Source organism: Cariama cristata, unplaced genomic scaffold (genome assembly GCF_000690535.1).
Source record: "Cariama cristata isolate BGI_N322 unplaced genomic scaffold, ASM69053v1 scaffold7936, whole genome shotgun sequence".
NCBI lineage: Eukaryota > Metazoa > Chordata > Aves > Cariamiformes > Cariamidae > Cariama > Cariama cristata.
In genome coordinates this window covers 21,642-36,641 of record NW_009621531.1, presented here as the reverse complement: position 1 = coordinate 36,641, position 15,000 = coordinate 21,642, and the positions used below count along the sequence as shown (strand labels likewise).

The 15,000-nt window shown below is 39.6% G+C and overlaps 1 protein-coding gene across 1 annotated transcript in view; it reads left to right on the top strand.

Annotated features, from left to right (window-relative positions):
• The window catches only part of GTDC1 (glycosyltransferase-like domain containing 1), a 126,852-nt gene that overhangs the window by 93,152 nt on the left and 18,700 nt on the right, over positions 1–15,000 (top strand). Inside the window, 1 exon segment of the mRNA XM_009701995.1 lies at positions 14,964–15,000. This exon segment is cut by the window's right edge and continues 27 nt beyond it. Within this exon segment, the coding sequence (XP_009700297.1) occupies positions 14,964–15,000 (37 nt within the window).

Sequence of the window (15,000 nt, the reverse complement as noted above, 5' to 3'; positions counted from 1 at the left end):
ATTTGTTTTCTCCTTTCTCACCAAGTCTTTAATGTTTCGTTATAAACATCTATAGCAAGGCGCTGCTAATAGAAATGACTTATGGCCAAGGATCCAGATAAAAGGCTGCGATGGGTTTCCGAGCTGCTTTCTTGCAAGGGCTCTGCCAAGGAATTACTCTTCCTTTTGTGCAAATGGACTTTGCTGGAAATGGAGAGCAAAATTCTGGTGATCGATGGACAAAGTTCCTACATCTGATCAGAACTTTGTAGCATCTCACAGGTTTTCATTGCAAGGTGATAAAATGTCCATTTGGTGAAGGATGAGTTCTATATCAAGAAGAGGGCAGTGACCGGTGTGGCATGATCCTCCTCTCCCCCCCTCCCACCAGCATTTATACATGTACATTATTCCCTCTCGCTGCCCCTCGATGAGGCCACAGACACTTGCCAAAGCTATTTTTGCTGTAATTGGGGCACACCAGCGTGTTCCTCAGCTCTTTCTGCACGTAAGCGTGACAGTGGACGTGCGAAGCTGCAAACCTGCTGCACCCCCAACCGCAGTCATGGCATCCAGGTGACACGTACATAATTTTATTATAAGATTGGAAGCTCTTTACTCCTCTTTTCCATGGAGGAGACCTGCAGCGCTTCTTTTAACTCAAGGCATTCACCCGAGCCTTACGTATTTTCTTTTTCCCTGTGTATGTTGTATCGTCTCGGCAGTTAAAGACTTGATAAGAGAAAGTTGTCAGAAATCAGTTCTTCTTCCCCTAATTGTACGGGCATGATAACGGATCACATGAGGAGTCTGCGAGAATTTACACACAGATGCAAACAAATAGCTGCTATCAATTCATGTGGAAGATCAGATAAGCCCATTATCTCATGTTGTACGTACCAGCGTGTGACAAGAGCGTGGGGAAGGACACGGGGCAGGAGATATGGGAGCTGGAGGAACGGTGGTGGAAGTCATGATGAGGAAATTCAGAAGAAAAAAAAACAATCTAGATGATTGCAAAAATTATCTGAAGATTTCTGGTCTAAGGGAAAACAGTGTGTACGGAGATAGCACTGTGCCCAGTTGCGTTTTTAATGTAAGAGTATCATAAAGTCAAAGAGCTGAAGAAGTGAGTCCACGGAGGAAAGGTTGTTTTGTCATCACTGTGTGCTCTACTAACACGTGGCTGCCCACCATGAGGACCTGGTCCCCTTCACTCAGGAGCAAGTCCTTGGAAAGGGCTTGTCCCAGATAGCGCAGTCACTGTTGTGCCTTCTGTGATGGGGCAGCTCTTCACTGGTGAGCTGAGCACAAGTCCTCTGCAAGCTGCAAGGGAGAGGAGCATGGAAATGTGTTTTTTTAATAGTAGCTCCTTGTTCCTCTTTATCTTGGCCATGCAATACAGAATTTGTGTACTTACAGTTTGCCTTTGAATTCAGTATCAAAACTACTTAATATAGAGACATTTGACAATACAGTGTATCTATACCCAAGTCATATTTTCCTCATGCTGTCAAATATTTTGGACCAAAGATGCAGGTATGACAAGACAGCAAAAGACGAAAGAGTAGGTGCTCCACCTAGAAATCACCTCTGAGTACCCATAACTGCTATTAGCCTCAACAGGCATCCTCAACATTGTAAACAACCTGCAGAGAGCATGTAGAAGAAAGGACCGTGGTCCTACTCCTGCCTGCCAGGAGGAGTCATATAAGAAGGGCGGAGGTTGTGTGTTGTCAAAGCAAAGTAGATCCCCCATTTCAGGGTAATCATAGCTGACTGGATCTGTTCTGCCCCTTTGCACGGGAAAGCAGTGGAGAGTTTGGCTCTAGATCCCTGCTGAATGGGGAGTGAGTTCCTGCAGGGAAACCTCATCTCTGAAAAGCAACTGATTCTGGCAAATTTAATCCAAAAAGGTGAAAGTAGTGGATAGATAAGGCAGACTGAAAGCAAAGGCTTAAAATTCAACTGTTTATACAGCCTTAACTAAAAGGTATCAGATACGATAAAAAGCCCATAGGATGTAAAATAACAATTCCAAAATGGAAAGTTTTTGGCAGTGTCTAAGAAAAGCTATCTAATACTCCCAAAGAAACGGTGTTCAGCAGGGCTGCAATACAAATGACGCGTGGTGAATGAACCAGTGCCATGAAAGTGTATGTAGAGACATCTGATGAAGTAGAAACTGACTCCCTCACTTCTTGAACACCTAAAGCGAAAAGAAAATAGTCTAACTTCAAGCTTCATGCAAGCTGGAGTTAAGTTTGAGAGCAGATATTAGTTCTTCCTAAGTAGCAAATAAGAAAGTTAATGAAGTACTCTGAGAAGTTCAACTTTAAATGTTAACTGGAAGGGCAGTTTGGAAGTATCCGTTCTTTGGTTGTTCATTCAGTGAAGTCAAACCTTGAAATTTCTTCCCACAGCCGAGGACTTGGGGTATTGAACCCTTCCAGTGGAAGACGCGCTATTCTTTGGTCACTGTTTTTGAGAGCTTGCAGAAATGTTCAGCATGTACCGAAGACCTCTGAGGTGTGAAAGTTCTCCTGCTATAGTGGACATTTCAGCATCATTGTTTCCGTCTTTCTTATAGCACATTTTGTCAAAGGGGTCTAAGATGTCGATAGTCTAGAGGAGAAAACGTCTCTGATTTTGATAATGGCAAAAAAGGTGCTTTGTATTACCTCTACATTCTTCAGCTAAAAAGCTAGATATAATTTTGAGTAGTTTGTTACATTTATAGTATGGGCAGAGCCTATAGTAATTGTTCGGACAGCGGTAACTGGCCTTATGAACCTCCCTCCAGTTCCCTTCCTACCTGATCTCTGATTGAGACGTAACCAGAGATTCAGAAGAACTGTCCTGTAGTCACAAACTAAATGTAAACCTATCAATTTTGAAAATTTTAAGACAAACACTTCATCCTGTGATAGAATGGCAGGAATTAAGTGAGGACTGTGACATTCACCTGTGAGGTGCTGAGGGACCTCCGCAGCACATCGTCCCCAAACGAAGAGCACCAAGATCTTCCTTCCCAAACCTTACGGAACACAAAAATATTTGTACTACCTGCACTTGTATGCGCTTTGCCTTTCTGTAAAACCTTGAATGTCTTAGTCTGAAACGGGAGTATTCAGGATCCGATCTTAGAGGTAGAGAAACTGAGGTAGAAAGTGAGTTACCAGCTTTTGGTCACCAAATCACGTGTGCCTTTGGAGCTGCATTTGTGTTGCCCCAGCTTCCTCTTGCTTGTCCCATGCAGGAATCGGGGACCTGCCTCCCTGGGACAGGGAGGAGCAATGGCATCTACGTTTAAATCAGGTACTTAAATTTTCGTTAGCAGGTAAATCTGATGAGCTGAAAATAGGGTATTGTTTAGCTTTCCAAAAGATTACATGTCTGCGAATCGTTTTGACAGATTCACAGAGGGTAGTGAAGGTGTTTGGGTTTGAGTGGTGTTTTTTCTCCCATGGTTTCAGTTGCCTGGGCTCCTGATTAATAGTTGAAGCAGTTTGCTCAATTGGCGTCAGCAGTGTACTAAAGGAGAGGGGAGCTATCTCAGAAACACAAGGAGCTGAAATATTTTGCGATCTGTTCTCACTCAGATGTATACTTCAAATGGCATTCCCTCAGTTGAGGGAAATCATTTCAGTTACCCTGGTCACAGTAGAAAGTAGTCCTCTTTTTGAATGCCTTTCTTCATTAATGTAGATATGTTTCTGAGATGAGAAATGATGTATCTTCTAATTACGGTTACTTGTAGTTAATTTCCTTTTTTAAAAGCTCGGTGTGAAAGGCAGTTTCCTTTAAAAAGGTGGGGGGAGAGGAAGAAAAAAGTGATGCTCCTGTTGCCTTAGCAACAGATTTATTTATTAGGGTCTGAAATGACATGAGTTAATATACCACATACCTGCTGATCGGCAAACTCTCCTATTTCAGCTCCAGTTGACAATTAAGTCCTGGACAGCTACAGCCAGGGGTTAATGTTACTCATTAGGAGAACTAGGTCATTACTGGGAAATCAAGGCACTTAAGGCAGCATGGATAAAATACAAAATTCAACATCTCAAGGAGTGAGGGGTTTTATGTTAATTAACCTTATTTTCCTTTCATTAAAAAAAATCTTTCATATATGCATATGACAGTGGATCAATTAATTGGGAAGAAAAAAAAAAAAGTAAGCTGTAGTTTACTTTCCTATCCTAGTTGTCTTCATTTCCTTTGGAAGGGTTTCATTATTTTATGGAAAATTCTTATGTCTATATGATGAGTAAAAAGGGTATTAAAATTAAGAAGGGAATCATCATGGAAATCAGCTTTACCACAAGGGAATGAGCAAATAAAAGCCTTGGAAATGAAAATAAATAAGCTTTGCTAATACCTCACCTAAGGAGCAGAATATAAGCCCATCAGAGCTTGGAGATATTTAGAGGTACTTCTTTGCTTCTTTATTAAGCAGTTACATAGTTATTTGACCTTCAGAAACCGAAACTTTAGAGAACTAATTCAAGTTGTTGGTAAATATTCTATTTACAGAAAGCTGATCGGTGGTGTAACCGACTGTAACTCCTGCAGTTAGTAATTGGCTTCTGATTTCCAGGAAAATTAAATATATTCTCTGAAAGTTTTATTAAGATATCTGAGTGGGAGTTTTAACTTGATAAGTCATGAGTGATTTAATAAAGCTCTCCTGAAAGCCTTTATTTACTAACTTTTAGCAGACTTCCTTCTGATACTGGAGAGCTTAATAGGCTGAAAAAGAAACGTATTAAAATAAAACTTATTTTTTTACTGGCTGCTTCCCCAAATACACTTAGTTCTTTCACTTCTGCTAAGCACTCTACTTTCTTTTCTATATTTAAGCTCCATGGCCCAATTCTGCTTCTCATTGTGTTTAGAGCAATTTGGTGTAAACCCTTTTTCCACTCTCGTAAGGTCAAGGTTGAAGCAGCATCTTACCTGGGATGCAGGTGGTAAACCGTAGTATCAGCTTGTAAGAGCACTCTTAGGTGTAACAAAAGCAAAATTCAAGCCTCATGAGTGATTTTCTGCTCCATGGGATGGTTTTGCACTCTGATGTACTGGTTTTCTTAAATAGAAGAAAAAAGTGAAATAACATCAAGGTTCTGCTTAAAATACCACATGCAGAAACCTTCCTTCTTCATTGTCTCTGTGCTATCCAGATGCTCACGGAGCAGCCACTTTAGTATCATCCTCTGAAGCCCGTTACAAAAAATGCTTCAGCCGTGGTTGAAAAACTGATTTTGAGTTAGTGTAGGACTACAGCTGCGTCACCTGGACATCTGAAGATTATTTAAGTTTGGAATACATGTATCACAGTTTGCGATAAAAGCTCCAGTAAGCTTGGCTCTCCCTTTTTCCATGATGGGAAACATTTTATGGTGTCTTTCTTCTCTGGTACAACTGCAAACCCCGTCTTTGAGCAGAAATGCATGTGAACTGGTAGGACTAAGGCGTCCTCTCAAGGTTCTGAAGGAAGGGGGCTTTACACTCTTCCACCTGTTGCTATCAAAGCAATCCTTTTCTGCTCCATTCACCCAAGCTGTCCTTGGCCTTTCTCTTTCAAACTTCTGTCTTTGCCAGGCTCTGTTCCTTGGGCGTCTCCTCACATATAGTCTCTTTGTGCAGTGAATTTGCATCTCACTCTTCTCTAGTTTCTCAGCCTTTCCCTGTCTCCATCGCTTCACTCCCTGCCTGTGCAAGGGACATTGGTATCCTGTTTTCTCCAAAGCTCCAGTGTCCAACCTGACTCTTGGTCTCTTGCACAGGTTTCACGTTTTTCCCCAAATGAACTGGCCTCGTGTTGTATCATTTCCCCATCTCCTTTACTTCTTCACTGAGTTCACTCTTTCTTTGCCATGCTATTCTTGCATAGCTGGTCATAGTGATCAGATCTTATTTGTCCCCTTTGCTTTTTTCTGGTCCGCATCTGAGAGTTTTAGTCAAACTAGAAAAGCACACAATTACCATTACCGCTTTCTGCCTCTCCAACCCATCTCTTACACTGCTTTATTTTCTTAACCAAGTCTTCCATTTTCTTGTTGTTCCTTATTTTCAGTGCATCTAAAACAGTTCTTTATTCTCCAAAGTCCAGTAATTTTATTCTGAATCCAGTAGAGGAATCATTGAAAGTGAAGACAAGATTTGTGTTTTCAGTTCAGATATTAGATCCTGCCTGGGTTTTAGCAGCCTGACCTGCAACAGTAGGACTGTCCTGCTAAGCTTTAGCCTGAGGTGTGCCCCAGACACGTGGACTGTTCTGTGACCAGGCACAAAAGAAATTTTTCAAAGGCTTAGCTACGTTTTTAGGAAGACTTCCAACACCTGTAACAAAAAGCATGTCTTTGACTCAAAATCATATGCATCCAAATACTCGGTTCATACTCTAAAACAAAAAGAGGTTCAAATACTTAAACCAAGGCTTATTTGAAATTTAATATACACAGGATATAGTTTGCAGTTTTACTGAGTAGTGTAGTTTGGTTTTTTAAAAATCTTTTTCTTTGGATGTTCTGGAAAACTTTCGGCAGAATTTTTCTGGAAGATTATAGTCCTAGATAGCCTCAGTCTTGGGAAACATCATAAACAAGGACAGAAGACATTTTCTGATAAGAAATGCCAGGCAAACTTAGCAGACGGTGCCACCAGCCCCCTTTGTAATTCACAGCACCCTTGAGCAAAGTATGCCAATACCCCCCAAGAGACAAAATTCAAGTGTTTCCTAAGCAAATGATTTAATATTCTTCCTTATTTTCGCCATAACCAATAATAAGGGGGTTATGTTGCTTCCTTCAAAGCTCTTTTTAATTAGTGTCCTCTCCTTACTGCACTGCAACTGTTTGACTCTCTTCGCCCTTTCCCTTCTCCTCCCCAGCTTTCATTTTCTCCATATTTTCACCCTTTTTTCCCCTCCCTTTATCCTCTAATCTCTACTTTTTCTTAATTGTGTTTGTGCAAAAACCGACTCAATGAAATTCGTTGATTCCTCATTCTGAGAGCGGTGAGATTTGTAGTTACTTTAATCTTTACTTGTTCAATACTGAGTTTCAAGCCTTGGTCTTGGTGCCAAGACAGTTCCTACTTAGGAGCTTCGTCCTTGGAGATGACAGCTTCACAAATCCAAAAAGGGTGAGTTATGTTAGGTACCTGAGCGAATTCCTCTCAGGGCATTACTCTGTAAGGACCAGAACTTATTTTTTGACCCAGACAGCCGGTCTGGTGGAGTATTAAGTGATTGTAGTTCGGTGATGTGAGTCCACCATGGAAATCACAGAGGGTCTTGTATGGTGGGATTGCCATTCCCAGGCCGATGTGTAGTAATGTAGTTTTTATGTAGTTAACTTATGTTTGATTCTTCTTCTGTTCTTCCAAGGAACTACCTGAGTAGATTTTTATCCACTTTTATCATATTCATATCCATCTATTATTACCATGACATGACATTTTTTATAGTATGTTGAATTACAATAGGGTATATTGTGTATGGTTATCAGGGCTGTCAGGGTCATTCAGATTGTTTTATCTTGCCTCACAACAACAGGAAACCATTTGTTATGTTACCTTTGGAACACAAAAAATAAGTTAATTTTAATATTTTTTTTAAAGAAACTATTTGGAGGTAGTCCATAGCGGTTACTGGGTTGTGTTGCAAATTCGAGTAAAATAATTTTTATCTGAGTCCTATAGTTGTGAAAAGCTAGGTTCTCTAAGTTGGAGTAAAAGAAATGAAAAGGCATCTGAATGAAAGCGCATTGATTTTTACACCGAGGTAACTGAGACCAAACACCGGTCTTTGTCTTCAAAGGTTAATCTCTCTTTAGGAAATAAGCAGGAGGCTCAATGAGTGATGCTGATCCTGAAGTTTCTTTGGTTAGAGAATGCGCAATATTTTATTTTGAGTTTTTTCTTCATGAATTGTGGGGGGAGAAGAAGAAGAATCTAAACAATAAACTCCCAAGGTTCTTTTTTTATGAATCTCTTCTAGATAACAAAAGATAGGAGAAAATGCTTTTCCAGCGTAAAGCAAAATGCCACCCATTTTTCTCAGGCCAGCAATTTGAAAAAATCAGAAGGTAAAATACACACTCTTCACTGTAAATACGTCACAGGCTATAATAGAAAATAAAACACTGTATTTACCAGTACTGTTTGGCTGCTTTTTGCCTCTCTAGTGCCATTTTTTAATTCTTTGGCTTGCAGAGGTGTTTTGCAAGCACAGGCAAGGATCGGGACCTTTTTTGCTTGTAGGACCTCCAAATCGCTAGCTAAAAATGTATTCTATAGGGTCTTTTTTTCCAGTGACACTTGCGCAGAAACATTTCTTTCTCCTTGAATCCATTTTCTATTAACTGAGAGGGTATTAGATATTGTGGTAACTTTTGATGCTGATGATGCCAGACAATGTTTAGAGGCACAATTACAGCAAAGACATTTTGTAAGCATATCAGCTGAAGAAGAAAACTCATTGGACTTAACTACATATTTACAGTCTACCTCTACCTCATATTGGAAATGTAAAAAGATGGGAAAATGCTGTGATAAATTGAATAAATGGAAAGCAATTAACTTTTCCTTCATGTTTGCATTTTCATAGTTATTTCTTTTTCCCCTGTTTCTTTTCTAATAGCTCTTTCCTGGCAGTAATATTTCCTCTTTTGAAGTTATCATGAGCATTGTTACCAGAAATTTGGTATTAGAATTTTAATTTTTTTTGTCCCCTTTTTTTTTTTTCCCAATCTTAACATAGAAAATGTATATTAAAGTCATTTGATTTAGGAAAGTCCTCTGTCCTCTGTGAAAATAATTACTAGAATGTATTTCATTTGGTATATTGAATAGGCTTGTACCATCAGTCCTCTGATTTTACGAAGAATATTATCCTTCTGAAGTATTTACCGACTCCAATCCTCACCACATTTCTGTAAATGAAAGCTCCTGTAAGACTATATCTTACAGATGGGGAAACCTGGGTAGAACCGTCTCGTGGGAAATCAGTGTCAGGAAAAGACCAGAAATCTGCAATTCTCTGTTTTGAAGGCCAGGCTTATTTTTTGTGACTACACTGCTACTTTCTGACATTATTAGATCATAATAAACCTATATTCAAATTTTTCTCAGCTGAAGAATTAACATAAAATACCAAAGTGTAACACAGCAAATGGTACAATGCGGTGAAAAAATCCCCGATAGTGTTCTTTAGGTGAGGTTTAACACGAAATGGAGCCCATTTGTAGTTCAGCAGTGTGCGTGCAAAGACTGCACCATTTATTGATGTGCTACTGTTCGCTTCTTGAGAATGCCCTGGACAGATACAGGGTCAACAGGAGGCTGATGTCATATGAGTCCTCTTATCAGCCTGTGACATCCTTCATCACCCTCCCCAAGTCTGTACCGTATCGGTCAAAACAGTAAAGAACCTCAAGTTCCTGCTGTTATCACCCAAACGAAGAACGTTACTGGGTTAAAGGCACCTTCCAGCTCCGGGCACTGGGTGTGATAGAGGTGCAGCTCTTGCCTCGCAGCCTTCTCTCAGCAACTGCCCATGCTGTTCTTCACCTTCATTCTTTCAAAAATGTTAACTTTTACAAAGGGTTTGGCAGATTTTTCTACCTTTTCCTCCGTGGTGCTTTTGTTCTCCATCCTGATGGCACTGTGCTTCCCTGCTAACGCCGCTGTGTGCCTTTGCTCTCTTTATTCTCTCCCTCTTCAGTTCTCCTTTAACTACCATGCAGTTTTGGTTTTGCTTCCTAGTTTATATCTTTACTGGGTTTTTTTCTGACCTTTTCTCTACCAACGATAGCACTCTTAAATGCTCCCTGCAGCTTCTCTCTGTCTCCAAGTCAGATTTTTCTATATTCTTTCATTTTTTTTCCCAAAGCCGATACCTTTTCTTTTTTCGCTTTTATTTACCCTATATTTATCTTCCCCCCGCCCCCCCCAGGTTTGGATATGCCATCTCTTTTTAGTTTTCAACTTCACTATTTGTATTCTTTTATAATTCTTTTTTTTTTTTCTATTCTTGTGGTTTTCTTCCCCTTTACATTGTTTTGCCCATCTCATCTGCCTTCTTTGCTGCCAAACTCACTCCTCACTATTTCACTTTCCCAAAACTAAAGGACAGCTGTCATCCGCTTCAAGGTCTGTGTCTTAGAAACTTCATTTTCTTCACTTTTAATTATTGATCCTGTGCTCACGGACTTCCCCAGCCCCATCCCTGCCCCTCATGCCTTCCCTGTGCTGTGCCGCGGCCGTGCCCTTCCCTGGCTGATGTCCCCTGTCCCTTTCCCTCCTCCCTGGGTGTCTCTTGGCTCGCCAGTTCTCTGTCTCCACAACTGCTGCCCAGCTTCATAAATAATGAGTGATCCTTCCGTGCCCTACTTTTATGAGCCATTTCCTAGCCATAATTGCAGGTAGACAGAAATTTGTCTTTTAGCTCTTGCTATATGTCCTAAAAAATAAAAAATAAAAATGAAAATGTTACTTTAACTTCTGAAGATTTTGTACCTGCTTTAGCATTGCCATTTCCCACCTTTGCCCATCTGACGTTCAGGTGATTTTATGAAATGGGGAAGCAGAAGAGGATGCACCCAGTTTAAATTGCTTGGATTTAAGGCACTGTAAAAAGTGAAATATTACTGCACACCCTCACAATTTGGGATTCTCTACCACTAAAAATCTCCTATGCTAAATGTCCTAAGAAGATTAAGATCAACCCTTTTAATATTGCTTTTAGCTGAGCTTATTTATAACCCTTTCAGAATATGTAGCACCTTAAGAGATGGCACGACAGGGCTGTTGCTATCACAAGCATTACACACTCTTTACTCAGTATTTTCTCAAATATGAAGACTTTCTCCCCTGGTTTAGCACTTTTATGTTACTGATTAACTTGCATAAAGCATAGGTTTTAATATGGTTTTTTTTTTTAGATAGACTGCCTTTATTTTGCCCCTTTGAGCAAGTCCTGTCTCTTTCCCGCAACTCTTCTGCTTTCTAATTGCATAGCTAGGTGGATCTTCCTCCAAATCCTAAATAACTGCGATTATCACCATGTATGATAAGTTTACATATACTTAAAAAATTAAACTTAAGTCACAGAAGACCATATGGGTCTCTTAGTGATTTTCATTCAGAGATGAATCTGCACTGAGTAATGTAAAGGGCCAAATTCTTCTTTTTTTTTTTTTTTTTCTTTTTTTTTTAATGTCTTTCCCATCACTTGTCAGGGATATGGGTATCCTGCAGCCCCAGGGAAGAACTCCAGTTTAGCTGCTCTCTGTGCACTCTCCTTCCAGCAATGGGTAAGACTCGAGAGCTCAGCCTGAACTCACAAAATCCCTGAATAGCAGAAGGGTGTTTTGAAGACTATTGCCGTTGATTGTATAGAGGAGCATCATTATAGTGCTGTGAAGTTGCTTTTTTGAATCATTTTAGGCTGAAAAGAGGGATGTCAAGTCATCAATTAATCCTGACAGCATCCTTCTGTGGTGAAAAAATAATACTGTCACACCCATTTTATAAACAGAAAATCTAAGGCAGAAATAATGGAGGCTCAATACTGGTGCTGCTGCTACCACCGCTCTCCCATTCCCCATTTCAAGGCCAGTCTTGAAAGTTTTATTTCAGATTACAAAGGGAAGTCACTAAATCAGGCTGAACCCTGGGCCACGTTCCCATACCTAGAGCACTAAACCTCCGCCAGTTCTTAAGAGAAACTTCAAATGTCTCTCTTAAAATGTGTTTTAGACTCAGGAATAAAAAATCCTGGGTGAAAAAAATTCAGTGTGCAGTATCTAAACATGGAGAGTGAATGTCTCCAACAGCAGTCCTCTCAAATCTGAGTATAGGTATGGTGCCTGTGTCTGTTTTGTGGCATTTACGCCTGGACTTTGGTCTTTCTGATGTTTTCATGTTCTTACAATGAAATTTAGAGCATCTTCATACCATGCCCAGTTCTTATTTTTCCTTTACCAGATGCATATCAAATCAAGTAAAAATACAAGAGCATTTCAAATACCTAAACTAAACAACAAAGCCAGACCCTGGAATCACATTAGCTTGATTTTTCCCCAAACATAACATCTTAAAAGAAAAGTTTGGATTTTAATATCAGGTTTTTACACACTTTTGCAGTTCTTGTTAAGGAAGTGGAGTATATATAATTAATACTGTTTAATAAAGCTCAAAAATGCAACAGATGCAGCCAAAAGTGCCCATCATTTTGAGCAGATCTTTACAGAACAGACATTCCATATTGTGTTCATCTTTTTCCACGATCACTGCTATGGCAATCTGGTGTGTTTAGCAGTTGTTGCTGAGTAAGGCAGACTGGATTGTATATGATTTTCTTCATGTCAGCCAAGAAACAGAGCTCTCTTCTTTTTGATGCGGTAAAGAGGTGGTCTCGTACTATTTATTGCTTTCTACTAGGAGCAGCTATACCTTTTCTAACTTGCAAGAGTAGTCATACATTGCAATCTGTAGGTGCACGTGGTAGAAGCTTTCTCTAAATCTTAACTGAAAATAAAATGGTGTGGTGTGACAAAGTGACAGGAACTGATAAATCGAGTAAGGTAACCTCCCAAATAGAAAAACTATTCAAGATTCACAAACTACAAGAGTCACAAAACGTATAATTAAAATCTGTGAGTATCACATAAAAGCAAAATATTTTAAAAGGGGATATGGAAGGAGGATCACCTACAGCAGAAAACCCATAAGAGAGGCTCCAGTGCAACGGAAACATTTCCCCTTTCAGCATTCCTTCCAAGTGCCAAATTTTCCTTCTGTTCTTCCCCACCTATTAAACAAAGCTGCAACTTCCAATTCCTATCAGTTTTCCTAAATATGTGCAGCTTATGTGGCTTCGACGAGCTGTACGGCTCCGTATTCTCCTGCCAGCTCCTTGACAATGTGTCTCCAACAGCATCCTCCACTTTTGGCTGCCTCTGGGACCCCTGGTCTCTTCTGGAAAGGGAAAGGGAAAGCATATCCTTTGCTGGAAGGACTTTTTGTGACTGCGAAGCCGATAACGGGGCTGTGAAGAGCTTGGAAAGATCCCTGTAAGCGTCGTGGCTCTGTCTGTCGAGGCTGCTTGCTCTGTGTAACGGGGATGTTTGGGTCCAGCTCGGGATGAGCTGTGCATAGCTCAGCCTTGGATACAGGGTGGGCTCATGGACATCACTTACAACGCACCCACAAAAGCCTGCCTAGGGGAAACTGAGGCTGACGGGAAACATTGTACTGAATTACACTGACTCCCAGCATCAAAGCTGTTTTCCTTGCAGACTTGCGCGTTTCCGATACAGATGTTCCCTTCCACCCAAGTCTGGGTCCTCAGTCATGATCCCATTCAGCTGGGCATTTGGAGGGAACTGAAATACTGGCAACGTGTTTCTGCACATAATTTACCTACCAGAAACAGGTGGATATTTTAAGCGGGAGGACAAAAGCAAACTAGTAGGCTGTTCTGGGATCTTTGCAACTGGAAGAAATTCTCTCTCCGAGCCAGTTTTCATATCCACTTTGGTTACTGGAACCACCGTGAAAACTCCTGGTTCACAGATGTGAAACAAATTATGAAGCTTATGCAGTTGCATTCCTCCTTGTTATTGGGAACAAAACAAATCTGGGAGATGGAGGACTTCTTAAAGTAATTGTTGTCTGGCTTTATTTTAAGAAAATGCAACTAATTCTGAAAACTCCACAATTCCTGAAGATTTTTCGGCCTAGGGAAGTCACATTAATTATAAGATTAATTTGTTTTAATTCCCTAAACCAAAAATATTGACTGAATGAGAAATTAACACATGTAGAGCTGCAGATGTCATTTAGCTTCAGATTTCCTGAATGATATAATTATTAATCTTTCATGTAGCAGTGTGACAAACCTACAGATTCATTCTACAAAATTAGTCTGTGAAGAAAGACACCAGGACAGCTGAGCGATAGATTTTCCCTTAATACAGGAAGGAAAACAGTGGAATTTTCTAAATAATAAATAAACCCAAAATATTTTAAAGACATATGGTGCACATCTGTCTGAAATACAGTAATTTAAAGCAGAGTAATTAAATGCAAGATACAATATTCACCTTAGAGTGGGGGAATTATCTCATTTCATTTTTAATATAACTTACCAAATTTGGGAAATTTAGATCATCTGTGGTATCTTTTGAACCTTTCATTCTGTGCTAGTAAAGAAGATAGATTAGCAAACTGGCTTTTTATTTTCTTTTTAGATAACTAAACTTGTGTTTCAAGGCATCGAGTGTCATACTCATGCAAACCTTTAAAATGATCTTCAGCTGAAATTATAAATAAGTACAGGTTTCTTATTTTCTGTTTTAACTTCTAGTTAACTCTTTAAAAGTCTAAAGGTAGAAAATGCCTTATGTTAGTTTATTCCTTTCTTCTTTACCTAAAGCACTGAATGGATCAGAAACTGTTCATGAGTATAGCACGGATTCATAAAATTCCAGTTTGGGAAACTCTATGGATTTAGCAAAAGTTTTTGATTAACCTATTCCTCCTGAAAAAGGGAGTAAATTGTAATGGAGATTGTATACATATTTTTGACAGACAAAAAAAAAGTTGTGTTTCTTACCCTACTCATTTTTTTAACATTATTTTGTCTTCAGCTAGGTGAGATATTACTCAGTCCTTCCTACTTACAAAGTTGGTCATTTGAAGAGTAAAGGTATCATTTGAAGACAGGGAAGAGGGAGAAGAATCTCATGAAACTGAGTTTTGATCCTGAGTACTGACTTAAGGAAAATATTCAACCATGCGGCATAAGCAAAGAGGAAAATTATGCTGAAGATGTTTAGTCCCCAGAAGTACAATTTAAGAGAAATACTGTTCTGATTAAAAAAACAAAAAAACAAACAAAAAAACCAACAAAAAACAAAAAACCAATTCCACCAGTAAATATAAATGATGCTGAGATAAGTTCTGTTTGTTTTAAGGGAACATGACAAAGATCCTGAGACTTTCTTTAAAGTC